This window comes from Apostichopus japonicus, chromosome 8 (assembly GCF_037975245.1).
Source record: "Apostichopus japonicus isolate 1M-3 chromosome 8, ASM3797524v1, whole genome shotgun sequence".
Classification (NCBI taxonomy): Eukaryota; Metazoa; Echinodermata; class Holothuroidea; order Aspidochirotida; family Stichopodidae; genus Apostichopus; species Apostichopus japonicus.
The window spans coordinates 31,624,149-31,645,298 of record NC_092568.1 but is presented as its reverse complement, the minus strand read 5'-3'; the positions used below and the strand labels follow the sequence as shown (position 1 = coordinate 31,645,298).

The 21,150-nt window shown below is 39.4% G+C and overlaps 1 protein-coding gene, 1 long non-coding RNA gene and 3 other non-coding genes across 7 annotated transcripts in view; 3 read left to right on the top strand and 2 right to left on the bottom strand.

The window, feature by feature from the left end:
- Window positions 1-6,140: 6,140 nt before the first annotated feature.
- On the bottom strand, window positions 6,141-15,505 carry LOC139971589 (uncharacterized). Its single transcript, XR_011794429.1, has 2 exons — window positions 10,833-15,505; window positions 6,141-8,633 (listed from the first exon to the last, which is right to left on the bottom strand). It is a non-coding gene; the product is annotated as an uncharacterized lncRNA (long non-coding RNA).
- Trnae-uuc (transfer RNA glutamic acid (anticodon UUC)) lies at window positions 11,256-11,327 on the top strand. The gene has a single exon. It is a non-coding gene; the product is annotated as a tRNA-Glu (tRNA).
- Window positions 15,506-15,531: 26 nt separating the features above from the next.
- Trnae-uuc (transfer RNA glutamic acid (anticodon UUC)) lies at window positions 15,532-15,603 on the top strand. Its single transcript has one exon. It is a non-coding gene; the product is annotated as a tRNA-Glu (tRNA).
- A 2,519-nt stretch (window positions 15,604-18,122) lies between these two features.
- The window catches only part of LOC139971587 (adenylate cyclase type 10-like), a 39,154-nt gene continuing 36,126 nt past the window's right edge, over window positions 18,123-21,150 (bottom strand). For all 3 annotated transcript variants that reach the window (XM_071978208.1, XM_071978206.1, XM_071978207.1), the window contains 2 exons: window positions 20,146-20,350; window positions 18,123-19,017 (listed from right to left, as the gene is read on the bottom strand). In XM_071978208.1, coding sequence (XP_071834309.1) covers window positions 18,670-19,017; window positions 20,146-20,350 — 553 coding nt within the window. In that variant the 3' untranslated portion in view covers window positions 18,123-18,669. The remainder of the gene's footprint in view (window positions 19,018-20,145; window positions 20,351-21,150) is intronic.
- On the top strand, window positions 20,931-21,002 carry Trnae-cuc (transfer RNA glutamic acid (anticodon CUC)). The gene has a single exon. It is a non-coding gene; the product is annotated as a tRNA-Glu (tRNA).

Genomic DNA, 21,150 nt, shown 5'->3' with positions numbered 1-21,150 from the left:
ACATTTTTGTCAGGCTAAAGACGTCGATCCTTTCAGACATTGTATTACAATTGCTTCTGCCTGTAATGTTGTGTTAAGAAAGAATTCATTGAAGCATATAATACTATTGCGGTTTTTAGACTTAAGCAAGAAAAGAATCATTCTTTTGCAGCTTTACCGAAGGTATCACAAATTGTTATTTGTCTCCTGGCAATAAGAAGGGGTGCATAGAATTACCACATAGGCCTATGCTTTCGTCTGAGCTGAACTGAGCAAAACACGAATCTTTCTTAATTGTGGACGTTGCACACTTATACCTGTGGTGGTGGCTGCAAGCAGGGCTATCAGTCGATCATTTTCTTCCACTACTCGTAACTCGGAAGTGTTTTAATCCGCCGAGATTCCTCCGCAGGAAGGTCATCACCTTATTTCAGCTCTGGCTGCTCTTGGCCTGCTCCATATATGTTATATATTATTATATATGTCAATGACGACTAGGCAAAATAAAGCAAGGTTACCAGCGTTAGAGTAATTACACTAGATCTAGCAGTTTTTTCCTCACTTTTCTAGGGTTCTATAGCGTAGGGTAGCATATACGCCCATTGAAGCCCCATTGACTTACACACTAAACCACAAACGTAATGTGGCCTTTAAGTCTAGATAGAAGTTTTCACTAGCTAAACGCTACCCATCACCGGATGCGTAATTTTTTTTTCCTAGGAGGGTTAGGGGCAATTTTCATATGTAGGCGTATCCAGACCCTCGCGCAAGCGTGTTACTCGTTAAAAGTTTATAGCTAGTAGTAGTAGTCGTACATACAGTGTGTGCGACGCGATTCACGTTTTGCACACATGTATATGTATATATGCGTTCGTGCAACAATGGAGACCTGTTCGACTGACAATCCTTGCGCCAATCTTCAGCTGGAATCTCACCCTAGATTAGAGGTAAAGTTACTCGATACAGTTGCATAGAATAAAGTTATCCTCTCACCCAGATTTTAGACATAATGTACGGATTTCATCTGTCGTCATCATTGTCCGCGACGGTAATGGTTTGGTTAATGTTAATCTGCTAGCCTACATTTCATGTAATTCTAGCTTCACGGTAAACTTTACTGTTACGGTAAACTTTAAAATTATGTACATGGTACTAATATAAACTTAAGCCTGCTTTTATGAACTATCAGTCATTCGGTACTTTATCTGCTTTGCAACATTGTTTAATTGTACAAGTGAAAAATAATTATGTGATGATATTGAGGGTGACGAAGTGACGATTTGATCGCGCTTTAATTTGTATTTCTTTCACTTATTTTCTTCAATTCTCACTTGGTAATCCTTGGCCAAAAAGCAAACTGCATTACGTGTAAAACTGTACAGCGGAGATCTATTGCTTTGTACAGCGTACATACTGCCCACGTAAACCCAGGCCGACACATGTGTAGTACAGCGATCGATGAGTAACGCGTGTCTATGAGTAACACGCATGCGCGAGGGTTTAGATACGCCTATATATGATAATTTCCCCTAACCCTCCTAGGAAAAAAAATACGCTCACCGGATAGCTATTAGCTAACAAGTTGGCCTTTCATGGCACCATCAATTCTTTTGTACCATGACCATGCAGATTTTTTTTGCTACGAGAGCCTGAAGTTTTCGTCACTTGTAAGCACACCTCTTTACTCAGTCGTAAACAATTTTCGTACGCTGCTCCTGGGGGGGCTAAACTGGTCTAAAATTGACCAAATTTTTGCACCACATGTGCCCCCATTCATGTTTTTTAACATCCAAGCCACAAAAAAAAAAAAAAAAAAAAAACAGATCCTGATTGATAACGTAGCAAAAAAGTTGTTCTCCTTCTCCTAATTGGCACTTTTCCTAAAGGAGAACACTTGGGGCGGATTGATAAAGACGCTAATAGGAGTATGCCACCGTAGGTGCTTTCAAATTTGGCGGAATCTAGCGTTTCCACCAAAATTGGTAATTCAATTTTCTAAAACTTTTCGAGACCCAAACTACTACTTGGCAACCCAACTTTATATGTTTCCGTGGCTTTTACACTATAAAACCGCGTAATCTGTCAGTGGCGGCGCCAGGAATTTTTAGTTGGGGAGGCTAAGGGGGGGGGGGGCTGAGGCAATTTTTTGGGTGGCTTACAAGATTGAGTGATCGCCGTCCTGGGGGAGGGGTATAAGGGGAGGGGGTGACCCCCTCCCCTTTTGAAATTTTTCCCAATCCTGGAAAGGCCTACATGCAAAATGGTGGCATTTAGCGAGGCTTTTGTCACCTGAAAATTTCTCCAAAAATATGCATTTTTTTGTGAGTAACTTTAGTCAAATTAGAATGGAAGATACCAATTCACAGTTTTCGTATCACTAAAATATTACCTGCTGTGAAAGATCCAATTCCTTTGCTCAATTATTATATCGCGCTCTCTGACACAACTCCTGTTTTAGTCTGTATACACGCTGTTTGTGAAACGCACACATTGCCGTATGAGAACAAAATTCATCAAAATTTCCATTGACCATTGTAGCACTGCGTTATGGCTGACAAAATTTGGGTAGGCTATATTGTTTCAATGAGGTTTTTTTTCAGTTGGGGGGGGGGGGCTAATGGGGGGCTGACTACTTCAGTGGGGGGCTAAAGCCCCCAAGCCCCCCCCCCCCCCTTGGCGCCGCCACTGTAATCTGTATTCAAAACGGAGAGATTTCTCATACTTTGGGGTTTTATTCAGGCCTGTATCAGTTAATTTTCTTGTATTATTTCCTGATTATGATAAACCGTTATAACGTATTATTAAACAGAAAAGAAATTTTTATTACACAAATAGGCAAACGTTCCTCATCAGAAACTACAAAGTTGTGCATATGGGTAAACTTTGCAAATATTACAGCATGTTGGCACGGCTGAGCTAACAATGGATGGTTTTGAGTACCTCTTGTAAAGCCAATGTGTTCATAAGCACCATTAGATGACTGGAAATAAACATGACATGTTCAATATATTGCGCAGGCCTTAGCCTGGGCAGTGCATGGTTTCTATTATTGGACTGTTGTAAAGCAAGACTTGATCCCTTTTGAACATTCATTGTTAACTGGTATTTGATTAAAATGCAAACATTTCTGTGAATTTCCAATGAAATGCCTATTTAGGTAGGGGGTTGGGGGTGATGGTGAAAATGCAGTATGATACACCTTTAACACTTTATTAATGCACTTATCCCAGAAACTCATTGCCGTGGTGTTAGTAACCCCCCATTGCCCTATTTGACACCCACATTGACAAGACAAAGTTAAAATAACTCTTTTAATACTATCTTTAGACAGTACATTACAACTCCCTGAAAAATGCCAGCACTTTGTTTACAAATCAAAGGTGACATGTGCTCTCCAGAAAGTTCCTCACTGGCCTCAACCACCTTAAGCAAGTCTGTATCCACTTTTGGCTCACAGTTTATCTCTTTGTTGAGATGATATTACAGGGTACCAGATTGTAAGTTGGTTAACTTTGTAGGAAATGTCCACCCCCTATATGAACTTATGCCAAACAATTTGCATCATTTGCTTGTGGTTTCTAGGCTCACTTTGAAGAAGATCAATTTAAAAATTGATCCAGCTACTGGGAAGAAGAAATTGAGAAAAGAGGCTATGCCAAAAATTTTCCAGCACAGGCCTATCCCCCAAAAGGCGAAGAGCTCCAAAGGAAAGAAGCACGGTCCTTGAAGAGGTTCACATGGAATAGCGAAAGCAAATGATGCTCATAGACCACACATATGCTTCCCTATCACATAGTAAGCCACAGTTAGCAGACTGTGATAAAGATGAACCTGCGGAGTGACTCTTAGACTGAAATCCAGTTTCTGTAATCACACATAGGCGTACGAGGCGGGGGGAAGGGGGGGCAGACTGCCCCCCCAAATTTCCAGAGAACAAGAAATTCGGGCAAAAGTCCTGAAAAATTCGGGCAGCCTAAGAGGAGAAAAAAAGAATATATATATATATAATTTTTTTCTTAGGCTGCCCGAATTTTTCAGGACTTTTGCCCGAATTTCTTGTCCTCTGGAAATATATGCAGTAGCTTGCCCGAATCTTTTTCAAATTCTTGCCCGACAATTCCATGATTTTCTTTATTTAACATCATGATGCCCGAATATTTCCGTGTAACACCACCGTAAGCGCAGTTCATCTGGGCTACCACGCTTTTTGCACGATCAATTTTTTTCTAACTAGTCAATTGTATACCTGGACCAAGGGCGGCGGAACCGGGGGGGGGCACAGGGGGCACGTGCCACCCACCTTTTTCTCAGGTTAAAAATGTGCCTTTTTTCTACATAAAAATTGAGGTGCCTCAAGTTAGCAAGAGGCCAGGGAACCAGAATGAACACTCGGGAAGGGCCGTTTCCGGCCATCTGAGGGGTTTGTAAAACCAAAAAATTTCTAGTACGCTCCGCGCCAACTGATGGTGGCGCTCCACTCAGATAGTCGTGCATACAACTTTGCAAATCCTGGCTAAGCCCGTGACTTTTAATGAATTTCTGTGGGTCAAACTCAAAGCTATTTCGAATGGAAAAAATTTGTTAAGATATTAACAAGAAAAAACTCTAATTCGGAAGATTCCTACATTAGCAACTAGCATGATTTCACCTCATTTTGTCTCAAAAGAAAACTTGTTCCTTGTTTCCCAATTTGCACATTGGATATTGCAGTGCTAGTATGCATATACGGGGTGGGGGGGGGGGGCTTGATGGAGTGATGTGTATACACAAATAAGATAATACAATAAGAGTTATAAAGGGTACTAAATATAAGGCTGCATCAGTCCAATCGAATTTCTGCAAAGTGCCCATTGATGTCGGTGCCCCCCCCCCCCAGATTAAAAGTGCTTCCGCCGCCCTTGACCTGGACATTCTCAACATGAGTGTATATAAGAAACGTTTTCTTGTGTGTGTGTGGGGGGGGGGGGGGGAGTGCCTACAAGCCTAGAAGTACAGGTTTATCATATTCTTTGTAATATTTTATACTTTTTTTGTGAGACAAATTGCAGTCTCACCCGACACAGCGACATTATCCCGCCTACGTGTCGTTGAACAATATATGTTTTTTCTTGAGGTAGCTGAGTACTGTGTTAAAAAAATATATAAGGAAACTAAATGGGAGCTTAAAAAATATACTGTCCAATTTTTCCCCTTCAAAGTGCTGTTACCATTTTTTCTGCTTCTAATTTACCAAATTTTTGGGGAAGTGTAAATTTCTAAAACGTGAGATTATAAAATAAAGAATGATTAGATGCAACTTGCAAGGCCTCAGAAGTGCCGTTTCCGACAATCTGAGAGGCATTGCGTGCCAAAAATTTTCTTGTACGCTACGCGCCAACCGATGGTGGCGCTCCGCTTAGATAGTGTCACGGGAACTTTCGGGCACAAAACGTTCTGCCCCCCAAACTGAAATGGTCCCGTACGCTTATGCAATCACAGCATTAAAGTCTGTGTTTTAATCAATGCACTTGTGGGTCTGAGACTTTCAAATGGACTTTCAGTGGCAGTTGGTTAAGATATAAAGTTTTACCTTCATCATGGAAAGTGGAAGAGAATCTTGCCTCATCATCTGAATAATGGACTCAAGGATAGCATCAAATCATGATTGGATTGAGCTGATATTCCTGAGAGTAATTTACATATTACACTGCTATTTACATCAATAATATGCACTGTATGCAGACTGTGATAAAGATGAACCCGTTTAGTGACTCTTGAAGTTAAATCTAGTTCCTGCAACCACAGCATTTAAGTCTGTGTTTTAATCAATGTAGTTGTGTGTCTGAGCAGGGAGTTCCATAACAACTCCCTGGTCTGAGGCTTTCAAATGGACACTCAGTGGCAGTTGGTTAAGATGTAAGGTTTTAAGTTTAATCAAGGAAATTGAAGGAGGAACTTGCCTCATCATCTGAATAATGGACTCAAGGATAGCATCAAATCCTGATTGGATAATAATATTGTGACGATTTTCTTAAAAGTAACTTAAAGTTACTGTACATATATAGGCAACAGTTAAAAAATCTGGCAATTTGCATGTTTGTATTACTGTATACACATCATTAGGCTGTTTAGCTCACACACTACTGCTACTAGCAATGATCAAGTGACAACAACTGATGCAGTATATTTAAGGAGAAGTATTTTATTCTCCAATAATGAGACAGAAATCTTACAAATGGCAGAATGCAACTTTAAATTTGCAAACATTAGAAACAATAAAACAAATGACAATGCTCATTTACAAGGTAATCTACTGCCCTATCTTTCACATTAATCTGTCACATCAGGTCACAGTTTCCAATAATTGTACAAACAAACTCCCCTTGATGGGTGCTTGGTTAGATTCCTAAAATTTTGCATTTTTTCCCTTCAATATAAGGTTCATGTGTGGAAAATACTCTTCACATCATCTGAGTATCGTTAATATCTTTGATATTGTAGAAATATAATACAAACAATTAATCATTGCACATCACTTTTTTATTCCTGTTAACAATACACAAATACAGTACAGTGGCTTGATATATTCTTCTATAAAGAGTCAAAACTAAGATTTCTGTTTACATTTCAGTGCATAAAACTGAGAAGACTTCTGAATGTGGCAATAATGCTAGCACTACCAAAGGTGATGAGAAAAAAAGAAATGGATGCTAATCCATTATCAGCTGCAATACATTTAGTGCAACTGAGGTATGCCAAAAAGGACCTTAAATAACCCAACACAGGAGGCACTTCGGAAGGTAAGGAGAGAAAAGAAGGTAATAGGCAAATGTAAAAAAATGCAAGAACTTGCCTTTGTTAAAGGGTATAACCCTGATCAGTTAAATGCACTCAGCAGAAAGAGCACACGATTTTGTACATATTTGTACATATACTTTTAAGCTGCTCATCGGAGCATTAATAAATTGTCAAAAAGATGTTTTAACTTATTCTTTGCATCATAACTATACATGTCTTACTAGTTTTGTATTGAAAACCAAGAAAAACCCTTTTAATTATGACCAACTCTGACCTTGAAATGCCAAAAATAGCCCAAAATATTAGTAAAATTGTGATTTTCGAGGGCGCTGTTCTCATACATGGTAGGGCATATGACCCAGAAAAGGCACTTTATTGGGAGTCCTTATGCTAGTGTACCACCCTCTTATTTGTTAAGCACCTGTATGCTAAAGCTAAGAAGTTGTTGTTATCTGAACTACTCAAAATCGGCTTGTGCAAGCATTTTCATACTTATGAAATGCGTGATAATGTTAATACACTCCTGGAATATTGTGTTTAAAGAAATATTGAAATTGAAACCCACAGGCCCAAATTGGACCCCCAATTAGGGCCAGAAGTGAGATTTCTTAAGTTTGAGGGCGCTGTTTGTAAAACGTACAACCTGCTTGACCTTCTTTTGGCACTTTTCCTGTACAACTGGCACTGACCAAGGATCCTATGCAAATTAAATCTCAAACATGCTTTTGTTTATGAATATAGAGTACACTCAAAGTAGGGCCCAGGCTATCTCATTTTCTGCCATTTAAAAAAAAAAAAATTGAGACCGTAAATTTTCCTCAAAATTAGCTTAACTAGAAGAGTGGTCTCATGACTTCCACAATATCTGCAATTTCAGACATAAAATATTGTTACCTATGCCAAAGGCAGATTGCACATAACAAATATCAGCCGTTTCAGCAAAAATTTGTGAAAATTTGCAACATTTTTCTCCAACTTCAGAAAGAAGTATTTCCATTTAGAGAAAGATAAAAGTTCTTTGTTATATGCTTTATCAATGTGCCAAAATTCAGCTTCATTGATTTAATGTCCATATTGAGGATCCCCGTGCTTCAAATTACTATAATCCCAAGTTTCACATCTGTAGCATCAAGTTTCACATCTGAAGCCAGTCCAGACAGGAGTGACTCTGTCAACACAATCAATCCTTGACATTCATGATCACAAATTTCTTCTTACCTCAGGCTTCACACAAGACTGCCTGGAGAATTTATGTAGTAGTGTGCGGATGAAGAATCCAGTTCCCTCACCACTTGAAATCAGATATGCATTACGCATAATCACCATAGCTCAGTTTCTCAAGTCTCTCCAAGCTGGGAGCTATCAAGAGGATGATAATGAATTCCTTGCAGAGTTCAATGCTGACACCACTCCATCTATTGAGAATGATTCTGACATCCCTGATGTGATCTTGAATCAAGAAGGATCCACACTTCAATTGTCTGCTGATGAGATGAATAGCCTCTACTACCTTGTTGGGTACTCCATCACACAGCTACAAAGAAATGTCCAGGCTACATTGTCCAGGCTAAAGTCAAATCCACTTCACCATCATTGCCGGTTCCAGCTAAGCTGACCATTCTAAAAGAGTACAAAGAGGGTTGTTTAGTTCACCTAACAGAACTTGCATTCCAGTACCTTTGGGCAGCTGAAAAGATGTTCAGAAAGTTCAGTAGTGACGACCTTCTTTCCATGGTAAACACACCAAGAAACAGATACCTCTGTTGTGGGTTTGACAACTGCTGAATTTCAATTCCCAGATTGTCACAACATCCAAGGAAAGCTCCTATCACGGTTTCTCAATGTGCGCCTCCATATATTTTGCAATAAATTAAGGGCTGAAGTGAAAAGAGAAATCCAAAATCAAAGGTCAGGTGGCCAACTGGGAAACAAGAGTATGGCAACGAGAAAACTAATTAAGAAAGTAAACTAACAATGTATGTTAATAGCTAGCATATAAGAATACTGTCATAATGCAACATATAACATATGTGAAATTTTCCACTACAGATAATATTATACTACATTTTATACCACAGATCATATAATTTTTTTGTCAACAGCCAACTAAGTGTTACTAAGGTAACATAAGTTATAGTAAGGTCAAGTAAGGTCAAATGTGAATTTGTGATGTGTACATTCAAACAGTACAATGTCCCATCACGTATTATCAGAGGAAAGAACTCTGTCCCCTCTCTTTATTTTTCTGTCCACTGCAGATATCAACACTGTATATGGTCTTTACTCTGTACAACTATCATAAATTTCTTAATGTTGGTACAGTATATTACAGAAAGTAAACTTGTTAAACTATATTTTTCGTATAATACAGTATGTTTGGTATAGTGGGAGGCTCAACTAATATGCTCGGCAGCTCACCACTGGCGAGAAGATGTCTTCAGCTGGTCAAAAATGCCTTATGCTCAACATTCTAGTAAGTGTATCACTTGTGTAAAAGTAAGTTGGCCTGACGTTTTTGATCCTAGCAGGATCTTCTTCAGAGGCTAAATGACAAGTGCATCACTTGATTGAAAAGTTTCACTGAGCATCATTTATTCCTATTGTAGATCTTTGCAATACAGCCTAGCCAAAACATTAATTACTTGCTGAAACAAAATATATTTTCAAGATCTTGTCACATGGGTGTTTGCTACATGCATGTGTGGAATGTTCTTGCTTTAAACAGCACAGCTCCTTTTTGATAAGCTATTTAAATCGGACACCTGCCAATCACATGTTCGAAATAGGACAGGCTGAAATGATTCTGAAATGAAAAGCTTAAAGACTTGTTGCATTTTAATGCATCACTGTTTAGGTTAGGCCAGTAATGGCAGTATGAAGAATAATTAATAATTTAATAATTATCATTATGGCCATTTGGTGTCAGCATATTAAAAAACTAAATGATAGTCAACAGCCCAGTAGGCAAACTGCAGGCTTTTAGTACTGTACTAGTGTTTCTGTTGGTGCAGACTTAATAAAAGTATAGTTGTACAATAGTACTACTTGATAATTAAGTCTCACATCCATAACACTGGAGGCAAAGTGAAACATCTTTAGTTTTAGTAGTGGGCTTGGGCTAGGTATATAGTATTAGAATTACTGTAGCAACCAACTGTATGCCAATGTGTATATGACCATGATTTTTCTATATATGGATGACTAAACATATATGGGTTAAATGTAAATTACTGAGTAACTGACTGACAATGGGTCAGATTCTGAACTCTGTGTCACTGTAATCCCTGTGGCCTTATTAAACAGATGAACATATGGTATACATGTTAATGGAAAATACCTTTAAGTTAGTAAAGTTATAACATACACCAGTATCCAGTTGCCGCTGTTTTTTTTTTTCAACAGACCCATTAAATCTATTACACCTACCTAGTGAGCAATACTACATTCCTGAGAAATCTACACCACAATATCTGTCTTAAATTAGTCCATGGGCTCCCAACTAAATATTGCTAACTCCTACCCTAAAGTATATAGTTAAGTTTAGTAGAAAAAAGGAGCAGGAGAGACAATCAAGTCCCCATCAAGGACCCTGTGGGAGAGGGAAAAGAACCAAAGACACGAAAAAGTCATAGCTGATTACAAGTGCTTGTCCAAACTCCAAAGCATTCTTTAACCCATTCACACGACTTGCAAACTTGTTCAACTTTCTCAGCAAACCATTCCACTCATTCACAACCCTATTAGAAAAATAGTTATGCCAAATATTAATCCAACTTTGCAATTTCTGGAGTTTAAGACAATGACCTCTGGTACAACTACTATTAGCATACCTGGAAAAGTCAGTGAAGGATAGATTGTCATAATATTATGAGTAGTCCAACTCTACTAAATTGTAGGATTAGTAGTAGCCTAGTACTGTAGGCCTAATGCTGTATTTGTGCGTCTGTATATCGTTTGGATGAGGCCTAAAATCAACAAGTGAAATGACAGGTTTACAGCTAGTTTTCTATGAATTTGAGGTGTGAAGATAAACATAAATGTCATTACCTTACGTAGTGTATACTATAATTACTTACCTGTTAAGCATTTCGTTCATCGTATGCCTGCCAAAATCTGAGTCGCTTCGTTTATTCGCAACGAGCACAGCTGCTATGCTGTTGTGTTCGTGTGTGGTGTTTTTCGTGTTTTGCGCAACTGGTAACGACATCTGGATCTATATAGTAGTAGGCTAGTAGTAAGTTAGTGGATCTATATAGATGCCCATAATTTACGTGTGACGTCACAAATCACCAGTTGGCCACTCTCTCGATATACGGCATATACGGTTCTGCTTACATTTAGAGTTTCTTTGTTCTACCTACATTCAGAGCCATCTATACCTCTTTGTTTGCATTAATTTAAGATACATAACCTGTCATTTTTCAAAGCCAATAAAATTGTTTTTAACAATTAACTAAATTGGATTTAAGTATTTTACTTGATCCCTACTATATCAGTTCTCCCATATGGTCTAGTGGTTAGGATCCGGCGCTTTCACCGCCGTGGCCCGGGTTCGATTCCCGGTATGGGAACAATTATCTTTTCTTTTTATTCCTCATTTCTTTATCTTTATTTCTTCTCTCTGTTTTTCTGCAGTTTTTCAATCCTTGCTTGAACATTTCCAAATAACTGCTGTTCCACAGCATATTTTATGACAGATTGTGCGTTTGCGCTTTTAACATATGTTTTAATAGCACTATATGTTGCAGTTCTTATGTTATCACACACTTCAGGATATCTTTAGGCAAAACTTTTATCCATGTACTTTAACATTTCAATGTACAAACAATTGAAAAATGGAAAAAAAAATAGAGGAAGATTTGAAGCAAAGTAATGTTTCTATACAGTGGCGTAACGATGAGCCTGGGGGCTCCTTGCGCAAAGGGGCCCCCTATGAGGAGGTCCAAGCAAGGGCGGTCGCATGCTCACGAGGGGGGGGGGGGGGATCAGTAGGCCATATAGGTGTAACACACTACTTTGTACTATCTAAACTGAGCGCCACCATCACGTTCCACGATTTTTTGGACCAAAATATAGTCCTAGATCTTCGGAAAAGACACTTCCCGGGCGTTTCAAGTTGCATTTACACATCGGATATTTTGAGATATCATGTCTTAGGATTTTGACTAAGTTCAATAATTTCAGTAATGCATGAGGGTCCGTATGCGAAGAACATAACTAGATCGAGAACTGTTGGTTGGGTGAAAACATTGAAATGTCAAATGTTTAACTTTTTTTCAATTTTCCATAATTTTCCAGTGGGGGGGGGGGGGGTGGGGGGTTCCCCCTACAGTATGGAGTATAATGGAGACTACTGTACAAATACAGTAATAAATCAAGTCTGTGGGGTGTTGGGTTGTTGGTAGAGTTTTTGCAAAAAACTCATATGTCCCGATGTTGAACTCAGTACAACATTGGCTGGAATTGGGTTTTAAATTATACTTTGTTTCCGATCATAATAAATGACACAATTAGCTCGATACATACATTAATTTGGGTATACCCAATGAGCCATGAGGATCATGATGTCCGTATTCCGTATCACGTGAAAATAGGTATTGTCTTGTTCAGTCTTGCAATAGTTTTTCTTTCCCAGTAAAACGGGCTCTCCCTATCCAAAGAGGTACCCTTTTTCTGTGCATCAGTATAGCAGAGGGTCCCCTTTGGTAGGGGCCCCCGGCTCAGGACGGTCCGAGCCCATAGAAGTCACGCTACTGTTTCTATATCTCATCTAGTTTTCAAGATATTCATCTTTTTGAGAGTTCTAAATGCTCCTTAATTAATTCGGGTTTATAACATGGATGCCGGTAATCTGACCTAGTTTCGAATGAGGTGTAACAGATGTGTTATAGACACCACCATCTTCTGGGACGTGCCCTGATGCTCTTAAAACCGCTAAAAAAAAAATTTGCAAGACAAATACTATCCCTGAGAACTACCAGCCAATCAGTCTATCACCCTAATAATATTTCAGATCATCAGATGCAATCTTTGATGTCAGTTTTACATATAGTTTGGTCATTTCAGTATGTTACTTGCATGAAAGCCCAGTCAATCTTTCCTTATTTTCCACGCGAAATTTGCAGATTTATCGAAAAATGTCAATGTCGGTGTTAAACTCACAAAAGATATGTCATGGTATTTCAAAGTAACTTACCAGACTGTTTTTTCTTTCTATTTCACTAAACTATTTGATGACCATATCAAGACATGGGATCTCCAAATAAAGGATGTTGAGAAAACTTTAGAACAGCTTAAAAGGCCTGGGAAGTGTCATTTCCAACGATCTAGGAGGCCTTTTTAGCTAAACAAATGTTGTACGCTGCGCGCCAACCAATGGTGGCGCCCACTTAGATAGTAACAAGACACCCTCCCAGGGAATGGTCAAGCCCCCCCAGCGCCCCCCAAACTGAAAAAATCCTGGCTACGCTACTGCCAACAGATGATTGAACGAACACCGACCCAGTGACTAAACTGAGAGAATGAACATTGCTAGTTGCCAGAGGAATGCTTGTGGTTGCAATTTTGACCTTGCAGAGGAAATTGCATTAAAAATCCATCACAAAAAGAGTTTCCAGGGCACTTAAACAACCAAGATAAATGTAATACAGCTAATCCATTAAAACCACTCAAGTTGTGAAATTTTAACCCAAAATTTTTATAGCTTTTTTAATACTACTGATAAGTTACCACTGTAAACTGGTCATACACAGTATACCAAAAGATTGAGTGATTTGCAAACCCTAAAACTGGCATGTTGTATGAAATGCTGCAGGTTTCATGTAAACCAAGCTCTACTTTATTCATGAATAAGTACTCTTCCACATCATGTGTCAAGCTGAAAGAAAAAGACGTAATTATATAGAATTCCTTAATACAAACTGTAAATGATGACATCCTAGGCTCCTAGCACAGATACATGTATGGTGAACAAACTTACAAGTTACCACCTTGATGGTTATCTATTACATGTTAATACAAGTAGGAAGCTAATTGTAATTTGCCAATTTTGAGCTGTCTACATAAACTTAATAGTTCAATCTTTTGTCAAGCAATCCCACTTGCCTCAAATACAGGACTGCAGGTTTAAAGTTGGTAAAGGATGGCTAAGCCAAAGGCTGTCATACTGTACAGTTGCAGTGCTATGAGGGGTTTTCACACTGCCCATTCAGTAGTTACTTCAAAAAGGTACTGTAGAAAGATGAATAACAGATGGATAACAGCTAGATGGATTGACAGAGTGAAGATGCTGAGTCACAATAGTTCAAGTGGCATAGCTGGTTTGAGCTAAGAGTTACATTCGAATATGGGAGTCTTTCGAATATGCAGTTGCTCAGACTTACACTCAGTATTTTACAATGTGCTTGCTCTCCATTAACCAGGTGCCACTCCATTAAATATGGAATAACAACATTTTGCTCTAAAGTCTTCATTCATACAAGGACATACCGTTATTTATCATGATGGCAACTTCCATAGACCAGTCATGGAACCATGCAAAATAGTTTGTGTGTCTATGAGTGCAGCTTTACTTTCCTTTGCAATGTTTTTGGTTGTGCTTCTAATGCCAGTACTATCCTTTTGTATCAGCCTGTTAACAATCATTGAAATCTACTGCCAGGGTGTGTTGTCAGTAAACCATCTGTTGAAAGATTAAGGCCAGACTGGATAGTCATTGGACTGACAAATCTTGACTACTTCATTATTAATGATCTTGGTCACCCTTAAGTAAATTCTGTTTGCAATTGTAGTGTCATACTGTACACCTTTAGCTATGATTTTGAAATGGCCAACTGCATCAGAACTGATGATGGAATGCATGTTCTTGATAATTTGACCAAATGCTTTTGAATGACATGATATTCTCTTGGATCTCATGCTGATCACCTGTCACAATTTCATAAGAATAGCTCAACACCTTGTCCAAACAAGGATCTCAATCACTGCAGTTTACAAGGTCATTACAAACTAGAAGGGCTTCCAATTTCATCCAACAAAAGTCCATGATATACATGTTGCCTAAGTGCTGAATAACATGTGGAGTGAGTACTTGGTAATATTTTTCAAAGTTGCAGACAATACGCTGCACATTGTTATACAATGTACACAGGACAAACAATGGGGCATTGGACATATTGTGAATCGCCATTGGGTAAGCACGACCACCCCCTCCCCCTTGGATCCACCATACAAAACTAAGTATTACTCCTAGGCCCCAGGGTAGTAATAATTATTAAAATACCAGAGTGAATGGCCGTGCATGACACTGGCAGTACAGTTTGCAGGCCTAAGTACAGTAAGGCTAACAGTTACATTCCTAACATAAAGTTACGCCGAGTATGTATTAGTAGTAGAACTAGTTACTATGCCTACTACTAGGTAGGCTATATCGAAATTCGGACTTCTTCATCACTTCTAAAGCGCTCGAATCGACCGCTCGCCATTTCTCTATTTCTATGCTCCTTCAACTTAACTATACACGCTTGAAGTCGGGCTGGAAGTCGCCATTCTTCTCGTCTACGCTTTGCACTATGTTTTCATCTATGGGCGCAGACATCTTGAATAGGGGTGCTTGGCAGCGATTGGCCCCAAACCTTCTCTAAGATCTATTTTGATTGGTGCTAACATTTTGTGACACCGTCACCCTCAACTTCGATGACTGTATTTTGATGTTTGCAATGGACGTTGTAAGGCAGTTGCAATATATACTATATTTGATCCTAACATTCTCAGCTCTCCCATATGGTCTAGTGGTTAGGATCCGGCGCTTTCACCGCCGTGGCCCGGGTTCGATTCCCGGTATGGGAACACTTATATTTTTTTTATTCTCAGGGAACATTAGTTTTTTTTTATTCCTCATTTCTTGCATCTTTATTTCTTTTCTCTGTTTTTCTGCAGTTTTTCAATCCTTGCATGAAAATAATAACTGCTGTTCCACAGCATATTTTATGACAGATTGTGCGTTTGAGCATTTAACATATGTTTTAATAGCACTATATGTTGCAGTTCGTATGTTATCACACACTTCAGGATATCTTTAGGCAAAACTTCTATCCCTGTTTTTACATTTCATTGTACAAACAAAAAGATAAAAAGACAAAAAAAAAAAGAGAGAGAGAGAGAGGAAGATTTGATGCAAAGTAATGTTTCTATATCTCATCTAGTTTTCAAGATATTCATCTTTTTGAGAGTTCTAAATATTTAGAATGCTCCTTAACTAATTCGGGTGAATTTGATGATGACATGGATTCCTCTGTCCAGGCCAGACTGTTAATGTTAATAAGTGGTGTTGCCACAGAAGAGCGGGGGGGGGGGGGGGAAGGGGTGGGAGTGGGGCCTAGGCCCCAGATATCTCTAGGCTATTACAGTTAGCAAGCCGACAGGCAGTACGGTAGCCTGTTGTTGCCAGGGAGGTGTGGGAGTCGGGGGTCTAGGCCCCCATATATCTATAACAAATTAGAAACTAATGGAATGCCTGATATGATATTTCAAGGTTGACATCAAAATTAAAGTTGTGTTTGCAGCGATCCTTTGAACTGGGTAAAGAAATGTAGGATCGAAACGTCAGGGGGGGGGGGGTGGGGGAGCTGAGCAGACGGATTTTTAACTTGCCTTTACGCCTAATTAAACTGAATAGACCTAAAGTCTAAATATGCCTCAGAAATTCGAAACGCACCATTTTACGTTTAAAATTAATTTCAGACCCACTACACCAGACACGGTTTCAACGGGCCCAGGGTAACACGTACGAGCCCGTTTAAAAAAAAAAAGAATCATCTACTGTATTTCCAAAACCAGTAGACAAGAACATGTTGTACACGACGGTTAATGGTCCCGCGACCCATGATGAGGGCTCTCTATACGGGACTGGCAGTTAATCGGACAAGAAAACTTAGTGCGACCGATGTGGTACTCGGACCCGCGAACCCTCAGATTAAAAATCTGACGCCCTTATACCGACTGAGTATAAATAAAAGGTATAACAAGACCTTTTGACAACTATTCATTGTTGGGGCGTGTCCCTTCCTTTTGTATAGCCAAGCCCTTTCATTAGGATCACCAATCAATTTTTGTGTGAAACAATCAAAGCTGGTATACCCCAGAATTGGTCATGCGCATTATATATTCTGTTTGAAAGTGACGACTCGTGATAGTCACCTGACTAAAAGGTACCATACCGCGATTAGAGTACATCATCATCATTGTCGTCGGATAATATTATCGAAAAAGACTTACTGATTTCCTTCTTATAGCATATTTTCGGCATTATTTTTGTTAACTTTATATACTAAAAAGGGATGAAATAAACTATACACATAGTCTAAAATTTCAGGAGCATTGAATATGGCGTTTTATAAATTGCTGGGTGCAGTGGCGTAGGAAGGTACTTTTGAGTGGGGGGGGGGCTGAAGAATGATGGCCGGCCTGGGGGAGGGGTCTAAGGGGAGGGGGTCTCCCCCTCCCCCTTTGGAATTTTTTGCATTTCCAGGTGGTCTCAGATGCAATTTGGTGCAATATAGCACACTCCAACACCCATTCCATTTTGTAAACTTAATTTTGTATTTTCACCTGGCCTTAGATGCAATTTGGTGCTCCAAATGAGATTTTTTTTCTCATTTGGAAATGAAAAAGGGGTTTTCTGACTTGCGAAGCGGGGGGGGGGGGGGGGGCGGAATGATACTTCCGCCCCTCCACATTTTTCACTGGGGGGGCTGGCGCCCCCCAGCCCCCCCGGTTCCTACGCCCTTGGCTGGGTGAAATAGTAAGATACCGCATCGAGAGATGGCAGATGAATTGGTGAGTACTGCGGTATTTACGCTAAACATTAAATCACTAGCTCTCTACTCTATACATGCTCAATATCTCATTGGTCATATTAGTGAGTAAATCTGAATACGACAGCCCAAACCATCAGCTATCCAGTAATTAAGTCAATCTCGGGTGACTTGTCTATAAAACAACAACATTGATCTTCCCGGCGCAGGCGCGTAGCCAGGAATTTGTAAAGGGAGGGCGAAAATGTAGGCAAACGATCAGAGCCGTAGATACGGCATTGCAAACTATCTAAGCGTAGCGCCACTATGATTGGCGCTAAACTTCCCAGGCCTTGTAAGTTGCATCTTAGCATTTTCTCTTTTGAAATTACTAGCGATATCATAAAAACATTAAAACAAATTTTAAAAATATGCTCAAGGGGGGGGGGCGGCTTCCCCTTCGCCCCCCCCCCCCCCTTGGCTACGCGCCTGTCCCGGCGCGTGTAATTGTATGAGAGTGTTAATGATGAGTGCCTGGCGACAAGTAATACATAATCAATAACAGTCAGTGGATTGATATCACCCCACAATACATGTAGGTCATGTTTTTATTTAATCGTATACCGTACTTGTTCTTTATCATGAGGTTAAGAACAAGAGAAATCCAAGAATTGCTAAAAAAATATCAGTTGAAACTTCTTGCCTTAATTATATTCCTCAAAGTGCCGATAACCCTGGTAACGAGGGGTGAACAAACAGCACATAAAAAAAATCATTAATTTGATCATCTTCGGCAAGCTACTGACACCAGTAAAATCTCAACTGAAATATGATAAATACATGAAATATACAATTTTTATATTACAGCCTGTACGTGCTACTTGATAGTTTGCAATGAATTATAAATTTATATTTTCAACAACTAAAATGAGTAACAAACCGTTGTTCGTTCTTCAAAAAATATTAATATAAATCATCAACAGAGAAGCGTCATGAAATTGCAAACTGTTTGCCTCTTTTTTTTTCAACCTTTGTCTCAGCCTCTTTCGAATGAAAGGGTCTTAGTACCGATCGCCTTTAAATAAAAGAAAAGAAAAGAAAAAACAAACAAACAAACGCTCTAATGGGTCTTTGGTAGTGGTAATGTAAATCTTATACTTGTAATGCTTTTCCTCGATGGCAAAATTCCATCTTTGTCAAAGCCAATGTCTGATTTCTGTACGGATGACTTCCTTTCTCCTTGAGGTTCCCCGCAGTCAAGCCATGCTTTCTCGCAGGCGAGGGCCCAAGCAGAATCCAATTTGTCACCACATACTTCGCTCGAAACTCTTAAACGGTTAATCTGTTTCGTAATTCGCCTACGATTACGTGTCCCTTTGGATAGTACTGAATGGTACAGCTGCAGTAAATCATAGCGCAGTTTCGTCACTGGGTAGCTCTGAACATCAGATTTGATCCCGCGTAAGTACTACAAAAAGAGAAACTTATTTGTGATGTCAATCAAATATTAGCTCGCTAAATTTGAAACTCTAAGTTGTGAAAAAAAAGTTTTCAATTTGCCATTTATTGATTTTAGTAACTAATAATACCAATGTTTAGCAAGCTAAACGATTGCTTAGAGTTTCAAGCGTACAAAGGCTCTGATTATATAAGAACTGTTACACTGTATGATTTAATATCCGCCAGTGATGGAAAATGCTTTCAGGTCGTAGTAAGATCATCTGGCTGAATGTTAAGTATCAATAACCATTATTTGAATTTAAAGCACATTTGAGGCAATACGGTGACTGACCAAAAACTCAAGCAAGTTCAAATTTATCTTCAAATACAGTAAAGGATCAACCTTGATGATGCAAGAGGCAAAAAGAGTAGTTGGCTTGGTTCGTTATTTGAAACCTCTCCGGCACCACCCCACGCACTCCCACAGTCTTGTTCATGCATTTATATAGTTAGGTCCTAAACAAATGCTTTCTCTGTAAGGTCGAGAACTAAACAGAGCCAATCGTAACGTGCACTTCATGAACTAGGGCTTTTCAAGTTAACCTGCGATGTGCCTAACACCTACTGCACCCATTCCAAAGTACCTACATTTCATTGTCTTTCTCTCCTTCCCGCTCTTTGCCCGCTTCTAACTCACCCGCCAACCCCCCATGCCCCCCATGCCCCCCCCCCCCCTCTTGGCCAAACAAAAGAGAGAATAATCGTAATAAAAGCAGAACACAAGTCAAGCAAAATAAACAACAGAAAATCTGCCACCAATGGGGTTCTGCGGTATAATACTTCCTTACATAGTTCCATTTCTCAAAGATATGGCTGTTTAGCTATTTGGCTCTATAGCTGTTCACCCAAACATTTACGGTGGTATAATCATGGAGCTATATAGCTCCATGGTATAATGCATGAACTATTAAATACATGGCGCTATTTCACTAAGTTCAGGATTCTATGTACTGTACAAAACAGCTTAGAATAGGAATCTCATGGACAAAATTCAGATAGGAAATATTAATCAGGGGTTTCAGTCTGTAAGAGTTATAACGTTTCCCCTGCCACTCAATTGACTGACGTGAGCACGAGTTTAATTCTCATAGGTTACCTGGCGAGTTTCTCTCTTTGCAGTTTTGGACTCCCTTGATCTGGTACCTGTTGTAGTCAGTTGTCTGCAGTAACTCAGCAGGTAACACTCCGCTAATTTTAGTGCTGCTTGTACATTTCTAAGAGAGTTTCTTATCTCTGGTTGGAGACTCTCTGCGGCTAGTAGCCATCTTTCAGCTGCTTCCCACTCCTCGCGACGATAAAACCTGCATTAAAACGACAACTTATCAGGCGATGTAAAGGCATTCTTAGTAAGACAGGAATATTGGTCCATGAATATTCTCGCATAGTAGGCTGTTACAGTTAGCAAGTCGACAGGCAGTACGGTAGCCTACACTAACGTTACGTATCGTGGGGCACTCAGTTAACTTGCGTAGGTTACTCCAACTTCGATGGCTGTACCAATTCTACTATTTAGTATAACGGCTTGATCTGTGGAAGACTTCTAAATTCTGCTATTACAACTTCATGTAAATTGATTCGTTTGAACACTACATGGTTTCATAAACCTACCGTATGTTAGGCTTCACGCATAGGCCTATATAAATGTAGTGCTAACTTACGTATAACCTACAATAAATATTAACCGTAGCACTCATTTGTTCATCCTTTTGTGACGGTAGTAACTGATCCTTATTACACTCGTAATCTCTCACATGCTATTGTATAATGACTTTTCTTCTAATGCTAACCATGAATGAATCATCCAATTAAAACAACTAAGGGGGACGTTGTCAGGTAATTGTGATATATATATATTATAATTGATCCTTCATTTGTCAGCTCTCCCGTATGGTCTAGTGGTTAGGATCCGGCGCTCTCACCGCCGTGGCCCGGGTTCGATTCCCGGTACGGGAAGATGGTTACCCTTTTATTCCTCATTTCTTTATCTTTATTTCTTCTCTCTGTTTTTCTGCAGTTTTTCAATCCTTGCTTGAAAATTTCCAAATAACTGCTGTTCTACAACATATTTTATGACAGATTGTGCGTTTGTTTTAATATATGT